Genomic DNA, 24,883 nt, shown 5'->3' with positions numbered 1-24,883 from the left:
ATTTTTGTGTTTAGTTTTATTTATTAGTTTACTTATAAGTTAAATGTTCTGAAATATAGTTTTTCAAATTGATTTGAAAATGTTGCACTTTTTTTTTTTTTTTTTTTTTTTTTTACAAAATATCGGTCAAAACATCGGTAATCGTCCAAAATTGGGATTGGCATCTGACCCAAAAAATCTGGCGTTGGTCGGGCTCTAGCTGGCACTCCGCGTGAGAGATGGCCGACGCCGCTCCTAAAGGGAAACCAAACTACATACAACTCAATTTCAAGCTCTAAATGCATGTTTTTTTAGATCCAGAGTCTGTCATTTCAGGAACTGGATGCAGAACTGTATTTTTTGGATTAGAATTGTTCATGTTCAGCACTCCTGATAAATTCTTGCGGGATGCACAAGCCTATATTTTTAGCATTTTGGACATTTTCAATGGGCTAGGCCACTTTACCACTGATGGAACCCAAAACGTCTTATTCTCTGCGATTAAGTAGTAGGATTGATAATTCTAGGTACAATAATGACAGAGAGGGCACAAAACCCTGCAGTGTAATACCATCTGTTGATCATGTTGTCGATCTACCGGGACCTTCCTCGCGGTGAAGGCCAATTTGTGAACGAATCGCTAAAAAAGAACCACTGTTTGAAGTGAGTTGATTCAATTCAGGGCCTGCTGCTCTGTTTCCAATAACTTCAGTGCTTGCCACCTGCCTATACGCATGAACTAACTTTTTTAGTTCAGTCAAGACCATTATTAACGTCATCCAATGAGGAATTTCAGTACTTTCGGACACAACTGCGGACCACTGAGTAGAGAAAAATGCATTTAAGATAAAGCTAAATTACATATTTGTTGGCACATATTGATGACATAACTTGGATATCACGATACCACAACACGCCTTTTGGTAGGGTTTATTTTTATTTTTTTCAGAATAGCACCAGAGGACTCCAAAGGTCACAGGCGTCCCGGGACATTCCTGTCCTGGGTGAAACAGGGAGTGTGTGTTGTCCACGAGGAGCCGCATCCCGTCGTTCAGGTTTTGTGACTGTACCTCAAAACGGTCGAGCGATAGGCGAAAGGTCATGGGGTCACCAAATTCGCTGTGTGGCTCACCGGTACCACCAATTTCCAGTCTATGGGCTGTCATAGGCATCCACGAGGGGGGGGGGGGGTAAAGAAGATTACAGAGGTGCCTACACACCTATAGACATTCAAGTACAATTACAAACTCTGGATGGTGCGGAGACACCGGAATTACAGATTCTATAATCTATAATTAGAATCTGTAATTACATTTTCGGCCGAGGGGTCACCATGCTCTATTGGTCCAGCCTGATTACGTTGTGGGAATTTGCCGATGACGGCCATTAGGAGCTCTTAACATTCTCCTTGGGATCCCACGTAACACTTGGCCACGCCATCTCGCCTCTCTTCCTGTGGCGATTGCCAAATTGATGCCAACTGCAGCAGCAGGTGGCAGGAAAAACGGGCCAGACGCGTTTGAGGTTTGGCATTGTCATTTGGCGACCTTCTAATCCTTTTATAATGAAGGTAATCTACCACACAAACATTTCTCAAAACATTGCTAGTTCTGAGTACAATTTTTGATTATATTTATACATGAGGGATTTATTTGTCAGTTTTTGGACATTTTTGTGACTTTGTTACTGGGTGCACGTGCACTAGTAGAACGAGGAGTTGTTGTTTTTTTTTGTTTTTTTTTGCAGTAACTACACCCAGTTACTGTTAGTGTTTGCAGCTCCAGTGCAAGGCAGAAGTTGGAGGGGATTTTAATTATTAAGGGGTATGTTCGGTCGGAGTGCGTGGTGGGGTGTGTGTATGTGTGAGTTGTCCTTCTCCCATTGAGAAGAAGTGGACACGGCGCACTGCAGCAGTGAAAGACGATGCCGGGGGATCCTTACTTGTGTTCACACTTTAATTCTGGAACAGAATTTGGAGTTACAAAATTGGAAGTATTGGAAGGTGCGCACCCGACACGCAGGCACACACACACACACACACACACACACACACACACACACACACACACACAGATGCACACAAACAGCTGGAACTCCGGAAGGGAAAAAGAATAAAGAGGGCGAAGGAGAAGGAGAGAAGACTAGAGAAGAAAGTTTATATATATATATATATATATATATATATATATATATATATATATATATATATATATATACACACACACACACACATACACATACTTATCATCTTCCCAGTTCTTGTCCCTCTTGGAGTTTTGAGGTATGATTAATGCACAGCTGGAGGCATCTTGTTTCCGCTCCACCTCTGTCCACTCAGCAGTGTGGAGCTGGGGTGTAGCGGCTGTTTGCTTGGGTCCTGCTGTATCTCGTTGCGTTGAGTGTTGTAGCTCGTCGTTTGTGCAACACTTTCTTAAAAGACCTCCCCCCTCAGCTCCAAACCGGGGTTTCTTCATCACTACGTCCTCTTGCAAGCAGGACTTTGGCCGTGCACATTGTTTTATGTGCATCTCGCGTGCAAAAGTCTTCGTATTCCTCGACAGAAAGAGAGAGAGCTATGCTGGTTTTTGGGGCCCAAAAATGGCGAGACACTGGCGAGGACATTCTGGGCTCAGAAGGTCAGATGCATGCACTTGCACATGCAAACGCATGCACTTGCACATGAAACCTTCGGCGCCGAAAGAGGATGCTGACGAGTTAGTGGTGTTGTAGGGACAGTTGCATAACCATTTCTTATAATAAAAGACACTCGCCAGAATGAAGCAATTCATAGTCAAAAATGTATCTTCACAATTTTCTCATAAAACGTTGGATTTTATCGATAAATATTCTATTGATGTGCCCAATACCACAGACTGGGATTCGTGTTTGAAGTGTACATTATACGGAAGAGACGTTCCAGAACCGACCGCAAAAGTAAATGGGTTTTTGCAAAAAGGAGGGTCCTGGAGCCTCATGCCTTTTGGTGGAAAACCTTAAAAAAAACATTAATATTCATAACACATCTCTATAAATAACATAAATCACAGTTCAACAGATCCACAGGATTCAGAATTTGCACATTGTTGCCCGTAATGACTTCTTTGTGGTAAAATAGAAACTTGTAAGTTGTAAGTTGCCCTTGCCAAGTCACGATCAGCAACGGACTAGAGCCCCTGGAATTGGTATTTCGAGAAGCTTTCAAGACCAGGGTGCTTATCTGCGCCGTGTTTGACCATTGGAAGGAGGTTTGATGTTGGTTTGGTGATTTGTGTGGGGAAACGTGGCTGAACAAGCAGAGCAGTTTCGTCTCACGGCCCGAGAGACTGCAAACATGCCAGCGCTCTCCTATTGAGCCTGAGGTTGCTCTTGTAAATATTAAAATCATGTAGTGTGTCTATTATGTAAGGGTTTGAAGGTTATTCTCTGCATGTCCTTAAGTTTAAACTGAATTTTAATTCCCTACTAATATTTCCCAACTCTTGTCCCCCCCCCCCCCTTTCATTTTTTTTTTCTCTTCTTATGACTAATTAAACGCATTCTTTCGGGGAAGGTTTCTCTTCTGGCGCACACGTTGAAAGACAAACAGTCGGAAATGTGCCTTCTGAGTTTTGACTCGCCTGTCAAATTTAATTGCCAGTCGAAAGCTGGTGTGTGGCCATTGTGGTGCATTATTCAGAAGTGATTTGAGAATGCCTCTTTGATTCCAATTCTGAAACCGGAGTACAACTTAAATTGAATTGGAATCGAGGTAGCGAAGCAGGACAGGAAGCTGCAAAGCAGTTAAGTGAAGTTCATCTAAAAATGTGCATTCGCTTCAGGTGTAACCTTCATTTATGAAGCTTTAAAGATTTCAATTTGTACGTTTAACACGTGGTCGTACAAACAACATAAAAAATCCTTGTAAAAAAAATTAAATTTTCCAACCATTCATGGATTTCTTGGAAGGCTTTGCCTGTTTTGGCGTTCCTCCCAATCTACAATTCAATATTTTACAAAATGCATTATTGATGAGTAAATATTAAATATTTTATTTTATTTAACCTTTATCATACCAGGTTGATGTCATTGAGATTCAGAATGTCTTTTTCGGGAGAAACCCAGCCAAGAACGCAGCAAATAGACAATGTCTCTGAATACATAAAAACACATAAAATGGTAGAGCACTACAATATAAAACACATTTTCACCCTGAAAGAAGTGGAAATCATTTAGTTATTGTAAATGACCACATCTGTTCTGGTGCGGTCAACCTTTTTTCCATCTATTTCCATCTATCCCTTTTCTTTTTTTATATTTTTCACTCCATTGCTTTATTATTATTTCCTATTTTTAATGTAAGAAGCTGTTGCTATCTATCTATCTGTCTATCTGTCTATCTGTCTGTCTGTCTGTCTGTCTGTCTGTCTAAATCCCAATCTGCAACTTCATTGCCCCTACCTTTAACTATCTCATACTTTTAAACACATCTTCAAAGAGACAAGTCCCCTGCAGTTTAAGGGTGTTTTGGAACTCGTAATAAACCTGGAAATATGGCCAATGAAGCTGCGATCAGCGCAGTCGTAGGTCCTGAGGTGAGGCAGACCCCGACGGACATGATCATACCTCCGCCTCTGCTGCGAAAAGACACGCACCGTTTCGCCTAATTAAAACTTCCTGCCTCCCCGCTCTCATGACGGCATAATTATCGCTTTGAAAATAACCCTTTCCCCCTCCCCCTCTCCGAGCTCGGCTCAGCCTCTCCGTCGCGTTCCTCCATCTTCCCTCCTTCCTGCTGCCCCCCTCCTTGCTTCCGACACAACTCCTTTCCTCCCCGATGGTCCCGATAACCTCCCAAAGAGCTCCTCTCCTCACGAGTGGCTTAATAAAACCTCGGCGAGATAATGACTCTTCCTTTTTAACCTGCTGGAGAGATAGATCTTAATTTCAGATGGGGCCCTTCATCTGGATGCTGGATGGAGCGTCGGCGGTCTGGAGTGGAAGGGGGTGTTTGTTTGAAAGTGCAGGATGGCGCCTCCACACGTATGGTTTTAGTCCCGATTAATTAGGGACAAATTGAAATTCAAATGGATCTGCCAAAACGTGGTGTTGGGCTGGAAATCTGCTTCATTTTCAATTAACCTTCAGTTCCGTAGGTTCGTCTCATTTGGAGATAAACCCTCCGTTCGTTGTCGTTTCCCTATGTAGTCTTGACAACAGCCTGCTCAGAGAGATTAGGCCTTGCTTTAACGTTCGTCTGGCCTCGCGAGGGCCTGGCTGCGGCTGGACCTCGGCGGTTCCGCTCAGCCCATCCAGCCGCGTGACGGACCAATCGGGGCCAATGGCGGCTCCCAAAGACGATGGAGTCGAATGCAGATTAAGGAGAACTAGATCTTACAACAGCAATAAAACGCCAACAAAAGTGTGCACTGTTGGATTTTTATCAGAGGTAAAGAGGTTATCGCTGTTCTTCCCGACTGGATTCGGAAAGAGCTTGAGCTTTCGGCTATCCAGGGTCAGGTAATCCTTTTTACTTTTGTGCGGGTTTTTCAGAGCAACGTTGGATTGGATCTCCCTGATCCAGATGCAAACATTTCGAGATCACCAAATCCGGATTACCAGCGCTGTGAATGGGACTACACATCACAGTGTAGGCGCCTCGCTCACCTGTAAAGAACTACAGGGGTTTTTTTTGTTTGTTTTTTGTTACAGCTTTTTTGTTTATTTTTTATTTGAGGAGACAGAAAACAGCCCAAGACAAATATCCCTTTCCATTTTCTTTCAAACAGTGGGACCCCTCATCTGACCCACAACGGCTTTGGTTTGGACTGCAATGGACTGCATCTTAAACAGCGCCTTTCTAATCTTGTGACCACTCAAAGCGCTTAACAATACGCGCCTCACATTCACCCATACACACACACATGCATACTTGGATGGCGGCGGCCGCCGTGCAAGGCGCACACCTGCTCGCCGAGAGCACGTAGGGTTTCAGTGTCTTGCTCAAGGACACGCCGGCGAGGAGCCGCGGATCGTGTAGTTGGGTCCGAGTGATTTATTGCTCTGCCAGAGGAATCTGTACTTCTACTTTTACTTCCGCATCATCATCATCATCTTTGTGTGGCAAAGATGCAATGACGCTTCAAGCCTCTTTTCTGAGCTCCAATAACTACTGGATCTCCCAGTGAGGATCCACCTTCTCCCTCAATAACAGGACTGGAATCCAGAATATATGTTTCCTCTGCATTTGGACAACAATGCAACGAGCCTACACCTTGAATCCCGTGCAGAGCTTTCACCTCCAATAATGTCAAGAACCAGATCTGTGTAATCTGTGTGTTTTTTGCTTCAGCATAGTCCTTTGTTGCCCTCGCCTCCATCTAAATTTCACTTGTTCCGTGGTCCTCTTCCGCCCGGACCCCATGGCATTCAAATTCTGGGTGATTTCCACACAAATGTCTTTTTTTCTTTTTGTTAGTCACTTCTCTTCTTAGGAGAATTACACTTAACTTCCTACTGTTGAGGCATAATGGCACCTAACACCCTCCAGCAGTGCGTGGATTTCCGCAACAGTGAAACGAGGTATTTTTCTATGGTTCCACCTCTTTGGTGTAGTGAACATAGACTTCATAGGCCTTGGGCATGATTGATTTAATTGAACACAAGCCAAAACACACCAGCTAATTGATGTTTAATGGGTTTGTGTTTGAAAAGACAAATTATACAGCTATCTTAAGCCACGTTTCCGCCCAAAGTACCCGGAACTATTTGTCCCAGGAACTTCTTTCAAGGAACTAATAGGTTCCTTCAACCCGTTGTTGTCTGCTTTTCCACCACAGTTTAAGGACCTTCCAAGATTATGCAAAGTAGTTTGCTGACAAAGCGACGTTTGTTTTTAAACATTATTTTTGCGTCCAACAATACAACAAACTGCTCCACTCCAATCCAGTAGGTGATAGTAATGCAGACTATACAACAAGAACAATAAAACCAAGACACCCAAAGTGAGGGGAATATCACTTTGCTTGTATTTCTTTATTCATTTTATTCTTCTGTCCTTGTATTTCTTGTCAAAAAAAAAGATTCACTCTGACACTCAAGATTTTATTTTCAGGTTTGAAACATATTGAAAAACATGAGGTCGGACACAGGGAATAGAACCTGAGTCGCCTGTGTAGGGGGGGGGGGGAACGCTATGCTATACATACCACGTCTCTGTTAGTGTGTATGTACACTCGGCTGGTTTTTCATTTTCCGTTTTTTTTATATCAAAACCAAAAACAGAAAACGTGTCGTTTTCTGTTTTCTCTACAAGCTGAACATTTTTAGAACAAAAAACAAAGTGTACTTTAAGTCGGTTTTGTGGCTACAGATTTTTTTAAATGACGTCTGAAATACAAAGGTTGCGAGTACTCGACCAATCAGAAATGTTCAGCGCTGCAAGACCCGCCCCCAAAATTCCTGGACTTTTGAAAAATACGACCAGGGACTTTTTAGAACTTCATTTAGACCCTGGTCCCTGCGGTGGAAGCGCAAAGAGTTCACCCAAGGTTCCTGGTTCCTGGGTAAAGCTCTTGCGGTGGAAACGCGGCTTTATTCAGCCTTTCTCAGAAGACTTATGGAGAGGCACTGACGTGGCAGGTATTGTCCATCGCCCCCACCGTTTTGGTAGGAGAGGACACCGTCAAATGCTGTAGGTTGAGCGTACAAAACCACTGGAGCGATACACTAACATTATGCTCGGCTTCGATTTGGGAATGCTTATATTAAAGTCTCTGTAAAATGACTTCAGCGATTTGTTTCTAAAACACATGATACATGTGAAAAAGTAATTGCTGAAAACATGTGAAAAGACTGAGCGATGTAGTAGTGAATTGCAAGTCTGCGCTGATCCCGTGGGTGCCTGTTTTCCTAATGATGACCAGATTGCCCAGACCAAGCGCAAGTTTTTTCTTTTGGGGAACATGCCCAATATCATTGGGGTTATCGACTGCGCTCGTGTGCGTACAAGCGCCTCATGAGAGGGAGTGGGAGTATGTCAACCGAAAGGGAAGGCACAGCATCAACATCCAATTTATGGGCGATGCTGACCTCATCATCACAAACTGTGTCGTTAAGTGGCCTGTGGCTGTCCATGACGCTAAGCCTGAGGGAGGGCGCTTTATACAGAGAGCTCCAAACCAACCAACCGGATGGCATAATATTAGGAGACAGTGCCTATCCATTCCTACCATGGCCAATGACCCCTTTTCTTGCAGCAAACACACCTGAGCAGGCGTGCTTCAACACTGCTGATTGCAAAACAAGATGTGCAATTGAGCATTTAGGAGTTCTGAAGAGGCGCTTTGCATGCCTTAACTTCTTGCAAGTGGAACCACAGGGAGCGTGCAACATAATACTTGCATGTATTGTCCTGTTCAACATCGCTACCAGGGGCAGTGTCCCTCACTGTGATGACGTTTATGATGCATCTGAGCCTGTTGAAGATCCAGACCAACCTCTTGCATTATCTCAGAATGAGGGACGGACTGCACATGCAATCAGGGATGCAATTGTTAAGTACTTTGGACTGGTTCATCTCTGATGATTCTGTGATTGGAATTAATATACAGTGATAAAAGACAGTTAAAATTGAATATATTATTCTTGTTTGATATTGACAGCTCTTTGGGGGATTATTTTATGGGGACAAAATCCTTTATTTATTTTTTTTTACTTTGTACTAAAAGGCTTAAAGGGACCTATTATGCTCATTTTCAACAAGTTAATATAGGTCTCTGGAGTCCCCAAAACATTCATTAGAAGTTTTTTGCTGAATATACCATTCCGATTATGTATTCTAGCCATTCTAACATGCTTGTAAACCATCCAGGACGGTCTGTTTAGTGGGTGGCGCTTCCCTCCCGAGGACCTGAGTTTCTGTGAGCCAATAGGGTTTCAGCATCAGTTGCTTCATACAACGGGTTCCTTTGTATGAAGTCTGTAACTTTCACTTATTTCACCTTATCAGTCCACCAAAATCTGTTTCCAAACAAATGTGAGGCCAGAAATAAGCAATCCAGTTGCTGATTGCAGTTACTCACTCATATTTGACCTGCAAGGTCATTTGAAAGTTTGTTCCGACTTCGTTGCCCTGCTCTCAGTTTGTGGGAGACTCCGCACCGGGAGTTTTTGTTTCATTTAATTAGTAAACATGGGAAAATAAAATAAATGAAATTAAATAAAGACTTCTCAAATAAAAACACAATTTTTTTTCTTGGTTTTGTTTGGAGGAAAGCACAGCGGATCGCTGTCTGTCTACCGCATGCAAAAAAAAAAAAAAAAGATTTTAAGAAAGAAACACAGCACAATTATTATTGCATTTCCCTCGTCTGTAGATTCTTCACGGACAGTTGGTATTAATTCCTCTTTTTTAGGATTTGTACTGGTCTGTGAAACTAACAGAGCAGTTCCCAGCAGCACCTGTTATTCTCTAGCCGTGGGTGGAGTTACTCAGATAGCGGGACGGTTGTAATTCTACTGAGGCCACATGTGACATCGCAGGTGGAGACTTGTTGAATCACATGTTTTATGACTGAGGCAGAAAAACTGAAAAAATAACAAAAATCGGACTGGTTTGTCTTATTTCACAATCTGTGTGTTAGTAGGCCCATCAGAGACCCAAATGTATGCGCACCAGCACTGAAAAAGTAAGTTTTTCCCCTTTTATATAGGTATCCTAATGTCTATGTACTGTATGTACTCACTGTAACTGTTAAACAAATCAAGTGCAAAATAGTGTATACTGTATATACTACATGACACAAATGTTGTATTATTTGACCAATTTTAAAGTTTGTTCCTGAAATCCACCCTGAATCCACCGTTCAGCTGAGATCCAGGATTTTTCGAGGTTCAAATGTATCGGAATTCTACTAAAAAGTTTTGAACAACACATTCTGAAGGTTCGATCCGGATCAAACCGAGACCGCATTACGTGATCTGATCCGATTTCAGAATCAACCTATTTTCAAGTTTTTCGAACAACCTATTTTCAAGATTTGATCCAATCTGATCAGACCGCATCTGAACAACCGGGCCCAGTGGATATACCGGGATCACCTGACGCAGATTGTGTTCATGTGTCACGCTGTGATAGTGTCACGCGTTTGGTTAATCCGACGGGTGACGTTGTTGGCAAATCAAAGACCGACCTTTGCTGCGAAAGGGCAGACTCTGGTGATGGGGACTTGTCAAGACCTCCCAAGAAACACTGGTCGAACCAGGATAATGTTGTTCTGGAGAAGGAATAAGACTTTGTGTAGATTGAATCAACCATTCTAAAAAAGTACACCACCCCCAATGCACTTTAAAGTCTCCTGTCGACCTCGTCTCCTCTGGTTTTACATCCCATTATTTTCAGCCCGAACAGCTTCCTCAAGCGGCGCTCAGTGGTACTTTACTCAAGCTCTCTGCCGTGCTCTCACCTACCAAAATAAGGAGGGCTTTTGAACCCGATGAAAGAAATTCCTGAGCAGTGGTGGGAGTACCACCGCGGCATGTGGCCCCTGCAGCTCTTTTCTTTTCCTCTGACCTAGATAGGACGCTCCGGCGCTCGCTTTATCTTTTCATCATCAGTCCTCCGCGCTTTCGAAATCACCTTCACCTCCGCTGATGTCTCGATGTTTAGTCTAGAGCGGCGGATCAGATGGGTGGGAGTGGGACCTGCCAGGTTTATTATACGGAGGGAGGAAAGTTCAATATACTGTTGTTGACGGTGATTGGCAGCTTACCTGGCAGGTTATGAATTGTTTTTCCCACAGTTCTACCCCGTTTCATGTTGCACCCCCAAGAAAATTAATGAAAAACGCCATAAACAGAGCTTCCGCTTCCCACAGACTTGTTGCCTCTTTCGTGTGGGTGTGTGTGTGTGTGTGTGTGTGTGTGTGTGTGTGTGTGTGTGTGTGTGTGTGTGTGTGTGTGTGTGTGTGTGTGTGTGTGTGTGTGTGTGTGTGTGTGTGTGTGTGTGTGTGTGCTCGTGCACTCTGTGAAGAGCAGCATGGTATTTATTATGTATTAATACAAGCACATATATTATTTTTCTTGACTACAAATGAGGTCATTAGGTCCAAAGTCGGCTTAAACCGTAACTGAAATTTGTACATCCCGTCATTGTGTCAACATTGCAAGTGATAATTGGAAATAATATTCATGCATATATAAGTATTTAAGTATTTTATTTTTTCAAATGCTTTCCCTGCGAATTGATGTTTCTGAGCGTCACTATAATTTCTGTTCTAATGGAATGCAGTACACTACAGCTTGGCCTGCAGCCCTGGCCTAAAATGACCAAGCTGGTGTTTGGCTTCTCTGCTTGTTTTTTAACAAACTTTGAGTCTGTGCCGTGTTTGCTGTAGTGGAGCTCAGCCTGCCTTAGCAAATTCAAAATGGAAATGTGTATAAACTTGAAACACTTATAATTGACCAATCATGTGGAATTCACTTTTGTGAATGTTTACCCTGACTTTTTTTCTTTTTATTCTTTCACTAAAATGGGTGCATTACTCAGCTGCGGTACCTGCGTATTGGTATCTAATCTGTTGTACTTTCCATACAATACTAAAAAAAAAAGATAAAAAATAATACAATTAGTTTCACGTTCTACCTATCAAACTTATTTTCTCATGAAGACGACTTGTGTCATTTTAAGGTCAACGAGTCCATTGTACTATTGTCTATTTACTACAACCTATTGTAAACCTGCAGATATCTAGAAGGACCGCAATTCAGGGAGATATCTCTGTGACATTCCTGTGGGCATCATTGCACACATTCCGTGAGACGGGTTTGGTCCTTTAAGATCGGGCGATGTACGGTTGCAGCCCATGTAGGCGCTGTACGGCTGGTTCCTTCTTGTCACACTGTGTGTGCGTTTCGCTGCTGCCATGTGTCTTTTCTTCCTTCAGTTCAGAGTTGTTGGTCCGTAAACTGAACTGGGGGGACAGATTAAACTCACACAAAACAACCGGGGCATTATGGGAGCAAAGCTCTGGCCTTCAGACCCTCTCCGGCTCCACAGCGTCACGTTTGCTTAGCAGGGAACCCCCCCTCACCCCTCCCTCCCGAACCCCTCTGGCCTCATCGGGGGCCCCTGATAAATTGCTGTGCCATTCATTGTGCCACTGGGCTCTGTATGCCACAAATTTGGGAGATGGCCAGGGTGACATCTTGCAAACCTTTTTCTCGTACCCTTTTTTTTTTTTATAGATATTTTGAGCCAAGTCGTTTTTTTTTTCCATTGACTTCAGTGACTTGACGCAAGGGAAAGTGATTAAGGGAAATCGATTTCTATCATTTATAAAAACTAAAGTCCAACTCCTAGGAAATAGGCTAGAGTTGATGGTATTAGTCCAAGCATAAACATGGACTGTGTGCAATGTCATCACATTCTCAACTATCTGCTCTTACACAACTCTATATATACTATATATTTTCACATGGTGGCCATCCCTATATTTCCAGGGTCCTATGTTGACCAGATTTATATGGCACATAATGGGAACATGACAAAGGGTCCTATGTTCCCAGAGTCCTATGTTCCCAAGTTCTACAAATGTACTCTGCCAGAGTCCTATGTTCCCAGGGTCCTATGTTCCCAGGGCCCTATGTTCCCATGTTCTACATATTATTTGCTCTCCAAGGGTCCTATGCTCCTGGAGTCCTATATTCCCAGGGTCCTATGTTGCCCAGATTTATATGGAACATAATGGGAACATGACAAAGGGTCCTATGTCCCCAGATTCCTATGTTCCCAAGTTATACAAATGTGCTCTGCCAGAGTCCTATATTCCCAGGGTCCTATGTTCCCAGGGCCCTAGTTCCCATTATGTGCTCTTCCAGGGTGCTATGTTCCCAGGGTCCTATGTTCCAATGGTCCTATGTTCCAAGGCCCCTATGTTCCCATGATGTGCTCTCCCAGGGTCCTATGTTCCCAAGGTCCCATGCTCCTCAGTTCTACATATGTGCTCTTCCAGAGCCCAATGTTCCCAGGGTCCTATGTTCCCAAGTCCTACATATTATGTGCTCTCCCAGGGTCCTATGTTCCCAGGTCCCTACGTTCCCATTATGTGCTCTCCCAGGGTCCTATGTTCCCAGGGTCCTATGTTCCCAGGCCACTATGTTCCCATGTTTTACATATTATGTGCTCTCCAAGGGTCCTATGCTCCCAGAGTCCTATATTCCCAGGGTCCTATGTTGCCCATATTTATATGGCACATAATGGGAACATGACAAAGGGTCCTATGTTCTCAAGTTATACAAATGTGCTCTGCCACAGTCCTATATTCCCAGGGTCCAATGTTCCCAGGGCCCTATGTTCCCATTATGGGCTCTCCCAGGGTGCTATGTTCCCAGGGCCCTATGTTCCCATTATGTGCTCTCCCAGGGTGCTATGTTCCCAGGGTCCTATGTTCCCAGGGCCCTATGTTCCCAAGTTCTACATATTATGTGCTCTCCCGGGGTCCTATGTTCCCAGAGTCCTATATTCCCAGGGTCCTATGTTGCCCAGATTTATATGGCACATAATAGGAACATGACAAAGGGTCCTCTGTTCCCAGATTCTTATGTTCCAAAGTTATACAAATGTGCTCTGCCACAGTCCTATATTCCCAGGGTCCTATGTTCCCAGGGGCCTATGTTCCCATTATGTGCTCTCCCAGGGTCCTATGTTCCCAGGGTCCTATGTTCCCAGGGTCCTATGTTCCCAGGCCCCTATGTTCCCATTATGTGCTCTCCCAGGGTCCTATGTTCCCAGGGTCTTATGCTCCTGAGTTCTACGTATGTGCCCTTCCAGAGACCAATGTTCCCAGGGTCCTATGTTCCCAAGTTCTACATATTATGTGCTCTCCCAGGGTCCTATGTTCCCAGATTCCTATGTTCCCAGAGTCCTATGTTCCCAGGGTCCTATGTTCCTCAGTTCTACATACAGTATGTGCTCTACAAGAGCCCTATGTTCCCAGGGTCCTATGTTCCCAGGTTCATATGTTCCCAAGTTCTACATATGTGCTCTCCCAGAGTCCTATGTTCCCAGGGTCCTATGTTCCAATGGTCCTATGTGTCCTATAAGTCAGCTTTTGAGATGCTCAAATGTATATTTCACTCATTTCACAGGAGCTAGGTAGTTGATCCCCTCTGTGGCCTTGCATGGAGCTAACACAGCTTAGCATGCTAGCACGTCAATATCTTGGTTCTGGACACACTGGCTAAAACCGGAGTAGATGCAACCACGCCGTGTGACTTTGTCACAGTGGCCCCAGGAAATTGTGCCCCTCGACTTCCATGGCCAACGTCTGTTTTAAAATTAGACTTGGACGATTACATCACTCTCATTTGCATAGAGCAGCATCTAATTTCAAATTAAAATGAACTGTGAATGAAATTCGCAAGCGGCAGGGCCAGCGTCCTCTCAGAATAACAGGAGAGACGGGTGTCATTTGTCGAACAACATTTCAAATATTATTCATGTTTTACTGAAAAATTGGAAGTCCATTCAGTTCAGAGGCGATGGACGGCAAGATGCAATTTGGGCAGGGGCTGAACCTCCCATTCACTCCACACTTGTCCTCCGTCGGATCCCGTTCAACTTTCCTTCACTCTGTTGAATTAGGATAATTAACTCTCCTGACACACTATGCAAAGCAATCCAATCTCTGCCACGGCGTAATGTGAATTAGTTTAAAAGTCTGATTCAGAGTGCCCTGCCGACCTCTCTCTCTCTCTCTCTCTCTCTCTCTCTCTCTCTCTCTCCATCTGTCCTTCGCCCCTCTCTCTCTCTCTCTCTCTCCCTCTCTCTCTCTCTCTCTCTCTCTCTCTCTCTCTCTCTCTCTCTCTCTCTCTCTCTCTCGCTACCTCTCTCTCCCCCCGTCCGTTCATCCACCCCCTGGTGTTGGCATTTGTGCAGGCTTTTAATGAGATAGGCTGTAGGGATGATGAACTTAACATGGAGGAAGTCTCCCCGTCCATCTGAGGGACGGAGACAGACATTAATCAGTAAAACACGGAGGAGACGGAGGCCCCGACTTTTATTAAAGTGAGGCTCACAGCAGCGGTGGCACTCAGGGTCAAGAAATGACACACACACACACGTTCACAGAAACACTCTCATCACCGCACACAATATCCAGTGCAACACTAGCTGTGTGTGTGTGTGTGTGGGGGGGGGGGTTGGGCACATTTCATTCTAAATGTCACAACGGCAAAAAACAAATGAACAAAGAAATCTCTCTGTCACACCGTGGTAATGAACTTATTGTGCATTTGGCACATTTTAAGACAAATGAAGTTGTTAGGTATACTATTATGGTCTGTCTGTCGGTCTGTCTGTGTCTGTGTGTGTGTGTGTGTGTGTGTGTGTGTGTGTGTGTGAGATTATTTCCATCCGTCTTTCTGTCCACGCTGAGTTTGACTGGAAACGAGGAGTGTTGCTGCTGCGACGCCGGGAGGCTTTTCGGAGCGACATGCCTCTGAGGTCAGCAGCCAATCAGACAGCATTCCAACCGCTCCCACGGTAACCGGGATTGTGTGTGTGTGTGTGTGTGTGTGTATGTGTGTGTGTGTGTGTGTGTCTATATATTTGTGTTTGTGTATTACTGTGAGGCTGTATTTGTGTCTGTGTTTGTGTGTGAGTCTATGAATGTAAGTCCATGCATTTGTATGTGTGAGTGTATTAGTGCTAGTCTGTGTGTGTGGGTGTGAATCTGTGTGAGTGCGTGTGTGTGTGTGTGTGTGTGTGTGTGTATGTGTATTAGTGTTTGTATTAGTGCCAGTCTATGTATTTGTGTGTATTGATGCAAGTCTGTATTTGTGTGTGTATTACTGCAAGTAGATGTATCATAGTTTGATTAAGTGTAATTGTGTGTATGTACATTTTGGTGTGTTTGTGTTTTGGTCTGTGTGTAAATGTGTGTGTGCAATGCATGCGTATTATTTATGTCTATGTGTATAAGTGTAAGTCATTTGTATTTGTGTGTGTACTTTTTGTGTTTGTGTGAATCTAGGTGTGTTTCTGTCAGTGTTTGTCCCTTTGAGTGTGAGAAAGTGCCCGACCCCAGAGCGTAGTTGGTTTTCTTTAGGCCACTGGTCCCCAAACTGAGGTGCTAGACCCCCATAGGGGGTCTGCAGACATTGCAGGGGTGGGGGGGTCCCCAAGGCCTTGGGACAATTTGAGGCATTCCTGTTCATTAATTACTTCAAGTTTGTTTTAGTGGAAATAAGTTTTGCGTCTTTTAACAGGGTCTAAGATGAAATCAGGTTTGATTTAGCAGGTTTCTGAGGGGTGACCTGCAAAACCAAGAACCACTCCTAAGCACTCAGTACGCCGATCACAGTCGGGTTAAGGCAAAACTCAGACTATTCTAACTGTCCTCTAAACACCTTACCCGGATTCTCTTCATCAAGTTCAAGTTCAAGAATATTAGAATAATATTAAAATATTAGGAATATTAGGATTTAGCACACGGAACAGCACAATGCAAGTGATCGACCATTTTTAAGACCGTATATTTTCCCAAATGTCTTGGGATTGAGGATTGTTCCTCAAATTGGACCCGACCGGAAGCCTCGGGAGAAAAGCTTCTGGAAAGCTGAGTTAAGTGAATTGAGTTGAAGCTGAATTGGCTGCAAACGTACAGTATGGTCAGGATTTGTGAGGTTCAATGTAAAGTCTTTCGTGAGAAAAAGCTTAGCTGAGGATTCTGCAGCAGAGGCAAAGGAAACTGTTTGCAAGAGCGCGTGTGTGTGTGCGCGCGCGCACACACACACACATACACACTCTTGAGTACACACACCGCGACTACACACACTTACACACACACACACACACACACACACACACACACACACACACACACACGAACATACAAACCCACACACGCACTTATTATAGACTCACTTGCACACGTCTTCTCTCTCATACCCTCACACTAACACACACATGCATGCACAAGTACATACACACACACGCACACACACACACACACACACACACAGACACACACAGCATGTGAGAAGTAGTTTCACTGGCTGCCAGATAAGCTAAAGTAATAACAGTGCCATCTCAGCTAATTTTAGCTCCGTATTGAATGTGCCGCCACTAGTATTCATGGCAACGTCTCTGGTTGAATTGAGCTTAGCTGTGTTTTTTTTTTTTCTTTTTTTTTTTCCTCCTGTCTCTCATCTCCCTATTTTCCTCATTCTTTTCTCTTTCCATCCCTCCCTCCCTTAATTTCCCCTCACCGTTGGGTTTGAACGCTATCTTCTCTGAGTTGTTCCGTGTGGCCAAGCCCATTCCCGACGAGTCTTATCTGGAGAACACCTCCGACGGCATCACAGAATAAATGGAACAGTCGAATGAACTGAGAATGAACTGTTCCCGTACATACAAACAACACACACACACACACACACACACACACATGCGCACGCGTGCACACACACACACACACACACACACGGTGCGATCAGTTTGCGCAGCACCCTCACGACCAGGCACATAAATGGAACCAAACGAGGGTATTTACTTTGACTGACGTACAAACCCTCAAGACGTCTAAGAATAGGAAGCAATTACATCTTAACTTAACCAACCTTTCATGGTTTTGAAACGTAAAACTAGCTTTTAAATATGGCTGAGTCATCCCCCCCCCCCCCCCCCCCCGTCACATCGGAATGGAACCATCAAAAGGAGGTCCCGATAATCCCCGCATTTCACTTGGCTCCCCCATCACATTCACTGCTCCGGGACGCCGCCGGGACGTGAATGTCTGCTGGCGAATCCTGAAAGGACCAACGCAGGCTGGACGCGAAGAGCAGAAGCGTCCCAGTGGTCGGCGGTTACTCCTGCAGGGAGGAACGCGGGCGGCTCGCGGCCCTGCCCGCCGCCTCACGGCCGACCGCATCCATTTTGAATGGCCCGCGTCCAGCGGCAGCAAAGTGGCCCGGCATCGCCCCCCCCTCCCCCGGCGGCGCGCACATCAGTGGCTTGGCTCGGTGACACACGGACGGGAGGCTGATTTTCAGGGAAAAAAACTCGCAACTTGACGTGCAACTCGATGGCTCCTTCAAAGTTGCAGCGGCTGCACGGAATAGTTTCCCCGCTGCGTAATAATAAGTTGTTTCATTTCAATCAGCGGCGTTTTTTGTGATGTGCAAAGTTGCACTGAATTGATTTCAAAGGCTGGCATGTTGACCAAGCCAAAATAATGTGTCCGACGGCGCCAGAGAACACAGAAGGTTTTCGGACATTTGAGGACAGTACGATCAGATGAGATGATGTATTCCAGCAGAACTGGTTTGGATAGATGATGAGTGAAACCAGTGGATTACAGCAAAACGGTATAAAATAGAAAGCGCAAACACAGATGCCAAGGATCTAAAGAAATGTCCATGTCCATATATGGCAAATGAAGTCATGGCAACCCCCCGAGCTGGAGCTAGAGCTTCCAACTTCTACCTTCTGATAATAAAGAAAACACAACACTCAGACTCAATTTAATATGATATTTTACAGTACATAAGAAGGATAGATTTAATCTAGAATAGATTAGTACAATAGAGAGAATAGATTTTACGGAACAGACACCGGCAGCTTGCAATGCCGGTGCTTAAGAAAATGTCCCAGTACGCCGTAGAAGTGCCGGTGCTGCGTCCTGGTGAGTACCAGCCCCACGTGAACCACTGACTCATTTAATCTTACCTGACTGTTCAATTTGTGAAAGTGGTGACGTCAATGCTTTGCGTCACTGGTGGTTCCTGCTTCACCCTCTCTGTGTTGGAACCGTAATATCTGATAAATAAAGAGAGGGAAAAATGACGGGGGCGATCTTGCAGAGCATGGAAGGACTCGGTTGTCGGTTGCCGGGGAAGTGCTTAGTACAATGCAGCTTTAATCGCCGGCGGAGCCGAGGTTCTGGTAAAAACACAGCCATATATAATTCTGGGATACGTGACAATGGAGAGTGGAGAAGGCGGTAATCAATTACGAGTGAAGTACAAGTAAAGTTTATTGACCCCTGACATGCATTGGATCATGGGAGGTTTGGGGTGTGTGTGTGTGTGTGTGTGTGTGTGTGTGTGTGTGTGTGTGTGTGTGTGTGTGTGTGTGTGTGTGTGTGTGTGTGTGTGTGTGTGTGTGTGTGTGTGTGTGTGTGTGTGTGTGTGTGTGTGTGTGTGTGAGTGTGTGCGCGTGCGTGCGTGGTGCTGAGAGAGAGGTTGTGTTTACATTGGTTTCTGGGGTGGTTTTTAGGGTGTGATGGTGTTGCTGTGACAACTGTCCTGGTGGACGATGTATGACCACAGAGAGAGAGAGAGAGAGAGAGAGATGTTTATCCATTCTTTCAAATGACCAAGAACCCTTTCACCAAGGGATGGACCAACACCGGGCTAATGTTAGAAAGGAAGTCAGAGATGCGTGTTTAAAAACTTAAAGGGAATCGGGAAGGGAAAGGGGACGGAAGGAAGAAAGAGAGAAATAAAGACTGGGTAAAACAGGGAAAGACCCGAGATGTAGATTGGGGTGGGGGCAAAGTTGGAGAGTTTTCAGCCAGAAAGAAGAATGTGCAGAGGAGGACTGAAATGGGGGCAAGTAGTGTATTCTTTCTGCTGACTGGCGGAAGACATTTCGATTTCGATGTGATGTATCAGCGTCCAGAGCTGATTCAGGGTCTGTGTGTGGGCTGGAAAGTCCTGAATCGACAGGAAAGTTAGCGCTGCGTCGGCCCCATGGTTGACATGTTTAACGTGTTCCAACGCATGTTTCTATGACCAATGCTCCGACAACTAATGTCTTCATCTGGGAGTCGTACCAGGGCCTCTTTGGAAATTAGGGCTGTACCCAACTCAGAATTTTGTCAGTCGAATCAGATTTGGCTGTTTAGATATGAAGATTTGAGTATTCGTTCCTTTTTTTTTTTTCTTTCTTTTTTTCTTTTTTCGTATAGACTTCCTGGCAATCAGAAAATCCATTGGCATGATTTTCAGTGATGTGCTCGGATTAAAAAAAAAAGAAGAAGTAAAAAAAAAAGATATATATTTTACAATATGTCCACCTGATTTGTCCACTTCAGAGGGCAGGACCGAGACCGGCAGCTTGTGAGACGTGCCGGTACGCGCTCCATAAGTGTAGTTAACGTTATGGATATGATTTGGATTGCGATATCAAAGATAGGATAATAATGTTAAAAGGAACATGATGCTGTGATACGATGAGTGGAATTAGGGAAAAAGTCAGATTAGAGAACAACGTATAGAGCAACACGGATGTGGTGGAGAGCCGCACTTTCAGTAGCGCACTTGCAAGTTTTTCGGGGTGGGATGCTGAACACATGCATTTGTCCCCCCCCATAAAAAAACAGTTTTGTGTTTTCCTTTACATAAATAAAGATATTTCCACCATAAATTGACGCAGAAAAAGCACAAATCAGTGCAAAAAAAACTCACCAGAATGCAGGAAATTAAAGAGTTTGACGCTCAAAATGTCCTGGGGGACGACCGTCAGACCCCCAGCTTTATGTGTCCCCACCCCCACGTTCAAACAAAACCTCCACCACTGAGCGAGGTGGAGAAGGGGCCTCAAATAGGTATTGCCTGAGGCCTCCAAATCACTTATTATGCCCCTGCACACCAAGCACAGACAGAGTTTTAAAAGGGGGGCATTGTTTGAATAGAGAACACATTGTTATTAAATAGATTTCTTTAATGTTTAAAATATCTTAAATAAAATGTTCACACTTTTTTATAAATGTTTTTCCGCGTTATGTTAACCGTATTCAATGCAGAAATCTTAATGTTTAGAAATTTCAAAGCTCTGTCAGACGCTGAGCCACGCTCAAAATGATTATTCCAAATATTTCATCTCAGTTAAATTCTAACATCAATAACAATTAAAAAAAAATGCTTTGCAGAGAATAAATGACTCAATAAAAATGAATAAATATTTCTTTCAGCCTCGTCCATGCTGGCGTTTCACTGGCAGGTCGACACATAACAACGTGGCGATGAATAAACAAATGGAACTGTTTAAAATAAATTCATGCCAATGCCCGCTCTGAAATAACTATCTCTTCTTAAACAGGAATGGCCTTCTTCTCTATTTGTCTTTAAACATAAAAAAATAAATAAATATACATATATATATATATATATATATATATATTTTTTTTTTTAATATATATATATATATATATATATATATATATGCACAAATCTCAACAAGAACAAATTACTTTTTAAAGACAAACACCAGGCCAGAAAAGTTCAAATAAATTCACGGCATTGTCCGCTTTGAAAAAAGAACTTCTATTCTTCAATAGGATAGGCTTATTAGACAACGGTATTCCTCTTTAAACATAATAAATATCTCTTAAGTGTAAATGAATAAATAAACAAATGAAAACACTTGCATTTTAAGATTAAGATTAGATTTTATTTTAGCAAGCACGTCAGCTGGCCCCGCTAGAACATAAAAATATATGAACGATTCCCCTTATTTATAATTCCTCATTGAAATGTTATCCCTGTGCATCTCGTAAGCTTCTCTTTAAATCTGTTATTGCGATGCGCGCTGACTGACAAAAAAAAGAAACGAGACTGCTCGACTTAAAAAATCTCAGTCGACTGACTGGTTTCCGACTGATGATTTGACAATTTCAGTCGGCAGCCCTACTGGAAATGATCAACTGCTGAGTGTCCATCAGGTCACCTCATGTCTGACTGACTGACTGACTCACTGACTGACTGACTCATTGGTTTACTTTCTGTCTGGTTGGCCGGTTGACTGACTGACTGATTGGTTAATTTGCTGAATGACTTGTTGACTTCTTGGCTGACAGGCGACCAGCTGACTGACTGACTCGCTTACTAGCTGACCGGTTGACCTTCTGACCGACTGATTGACTGACTGAGTAACAGACTGACTCGTTGACTGACTCACTGACTGCCTGGGTGACTGACTGACTGACAGGTTGACTGACTGACTGACCTACTGGTTGACTGACTGTCACACTAACCAACTATCTGACTGACTGACTGGCTGACTGTCGCACTAACCGACTGACTGAGTGTTTGCCTGACTGATTGGCTGACTGACTGGTGGAATTGGCAAGATGAAAATCCTCAAATTCAAGTCCTTGGAGACACAGCTGACGTTTAGAACGGTAAAACACCTGCAGTACACAGTACATTAACACCAATAGAAACAGAAATAAACAGTAAAGAGGAAAAACAACAAAACAAACGTTGAGAAAATAAGAAGGAGGTTGCTCAGAACCAGGCATATACAGCTGGGGTCGATAAAACGCCACCAAGATGAATAAAAGGTAAATAACACTGATGTTATTCACTATTGATAAAAAATAATACCCGCAAACTTCAAAACAACAGCCGTGCCAAAACAAAGGTGCAATGTGCAGCAGGCACTTTGAGGGCCGGCGGTGGCAGAGCTGCCCTGGAGGACTTTTACTTTTTGGGGTTCGGTGGAAGCTTCCAGCGCAGGCGGGTGCTGGGGAAGCTCTTCACACCCGTGCTGCTGAAACCAGAGCTTCAGCCTCATGTCCTGCAGCGTCCCTGAGCTATTTTTACCCCAGTGCCTACTGGGCTGCTCCCTGCAAACCAGGACCCATACCACACAGCTTATGGGGGGGGGGGGGAGAGAGAGAGAGAGAGAGAGAGAGAGAGAGAGAGAGAGAGAGAGAGAGAGAGAGAGAGAGGTGTGTTTGGCCTGAGATAGGCCTGCATAAGCAGGAATGTGTGTGTGTGTGTGTGTTGCAGTGGCGGAAGAAGTTACTCAGAGCTTTTCACTGAAGTTAAAGTACAAATACCCTGAGACAAAATGACTTTAAGAGGTACTTAAAGTATAAAAAGTAGAAGTACTACTGTACATTGTTTTCTGCAGATCCTGAATACAATTTTCAAAAAAACGGCGCAGTACGGGTGCTGCCATAGTAACTTCCAAAGATATGGAGCTAATGAATCTTCGATGAGCAGTTTGATAGGACTAGATTATTGCGACTGTGTTAAACATGCGCCGGAGTAAATGGTATAGAGGTATCTGAAAACTGAATATACTTACTTACTTACTTCCACCACTGGTGTGTTGGTTGAGCAAATGCAGTCTCGCATTTCGCATCCTGTAGCAAAAAGTTTTCCAGGTGTTCCCAGCATCTCAAAAATACACTCCGTCGTCTTTTCCCCTCAGTTTTACAGTAAAAAAAAAACAAAAAAACAGCTTAGCTGACGTTTATCAAAAGCCGACGGGCTTACATATAAAACCCAACTACTCGCACTTTCCTTTTAATAGATGTTTTTTTTGGGGGGGGGGTTGGGGTGTTTTGTTGCTACGTTATGCGGAGCTCCATGCACGGAGCTTAGACAGCTCCACGCATGGAGGAGGCCCCGGCGCCGGCACCGGGTCGAAGCGCTCCGACTGGAACGGCCGGGCTCCTCCGTCAGATCATAAATGCCGCTGCGCTGCTCAAATCATCTCCCCACCTCCCACAGGCTCCATTTTTCATATCCCAGCTGCCTTTATTCTCCCTCACCCCCTTCCGTGTACTTGTCGTTTGATATTCCTCCGTCTCTCTCCGCCTCTCTCCGTCTCTCTCTCTCTCTCTCTCTCTCTCATCGCTCAGTGAAGTACATCAAGGAGATGTCTGCCTTCTTTAAGAACGCCGGCTCCCCCGGGGCGGCCCTCCCGTGGGACTCGCCTCCCTCCACGCCTCAGAGGGGCTCCGAGGCCCCTCCCGTCGAGGTGAAGGAGCCCCGCAGCGTTCCGCTCAAGATGTGCCAGGTGTCCCGGAAACAGTGCCCCCCGGACACAGAAAACAGGTACTGCAACGCCCGAGCCGGAGGTTCAAACTTAACCTTGATTTCAGTAATCAGAATCCCTCCGTTCGGCCGAAGTGCATTTACCAGGAGTGGTGCATTTACATGGATCGGTGCGTACAGACCATTGCCGTAAAAAAATGCAAGTACAGACATCTGGAGAACAGAAAACTACTTTGGTAAAAGTAGTACTCATTAGGATAGTACTATAGTGTGTATAGTTGATATGGGTCGACTACTTGTAATTCAGAACGGAATCCGGGGCAGGTACGGCCTTCCGGATATTTTAAACCAGCTATTGCCAAACTACGCCTACCTCGTAGTGACGTTGAAGGTACGCCGAAAAACGCCGAAAAAGTTTGCCTAGAGCGGCCAGACGGGCCGAGCGGGCCCTGTAGAGGGGGTATGCAGCTGGAGGTTGAATGAGTGAAGGGGTACCGGACTGTAAAAAGTAAGGGAGCCACTGTTTTAGGCCAGCAAAAGTACCCAACAACTATATAGACTAAAACACTGAATAGAACAGAATAGATAGATAAGATTAATTTCACAAATGCCATTTTGTATGAAAAGCACAGCAGACGATCATTTCCATGATTATCACTCCAGCATTGAATTGTGCAGGTAATACGCGTATCGTCCCTTTCATTTCGTTTTTTCCCTTTCTTTACTCTCTTGACCCACATCCATCCCTCCCTCCACGCAGGTATTTCGAGGTGATCTCGTCCAACAGAAAGAACTCAGTGTTCCTGCGGGCGAAGGACCCGGCCATGGCTCAGTCCTGGTACAACGCCGTCCTGGTGGGCGGCGCAAACCTCCTGCCGCGGGCCAAGGAGGAGCTGAAGACCCTGCAGCCCGGCCTGGATGTCAAACACCTGGGCTGGATCACCGAGCAGGTGGGAGCACATGTACAGAGGATACACACGCACGCACACACACACACACACACACACACACACACACACACACACACACGCGCGCGCACACACACACACACACACACACACATATATATACTGTAGATGCAAGTACATAGTATATAGTACCTACAAATTTGATAAGCTGAAACATTATGACC

At 44.4% G+C, this 24,883-nt stretch overlaps 1 protein-coding gene and 1 pseudogene across 2 annotated transcripts in view; both read left to right on the top strand.

Annotated features, from left to right (window-relative positions):
* Nucleotides 1-24,883, top strand: part of snta1 (syntrophin, alpha 1) — a 53,404-nt gene that overhangs the window by 21,361 nt on the left and 7,160 nt on the right. The window contains exons 3-4 of the mRNA XM_080001497.1: nt 23,616-23,811; nt 24,512-24,701. Of these exons, the coding sequence (XP_079857623.1) occupies nt 23,616-23,811; nt 24,512-24,701 (386 nt within the window). The remainder of the gene's footprint in view (nt 1-23,615; nt 23,812-24,511; nt 24,702-24,883) is intronic.
* Nucleotides 4,509-13,763, top strand: LOC307230167 (putative nuclease HARBI1; annotated as a pseudogene). The gene is made up of 3 exons: nt 4,509-4,550; nt 7,809-8,405; nt 13,732-13,763. The product of its transcript is annotated as a putative nuclease HARBI1 (transcript).

The sequence above is a fragment of the Zeus faber genome (genome assembly GCF_960531495.2).
Source record: "Zeus faber genome assembly, chromosome: 5".
NCBI classification, from domain to species: domain Eukaryota; kingdom Metazoa; phylum Chordata; class Actinopteri; order Zeiformes; family Zeidae; genus Zeus; species Zeus faber.
This window is presented reverse-complemented; position numbering and strand designations above follow the sequence as displayed.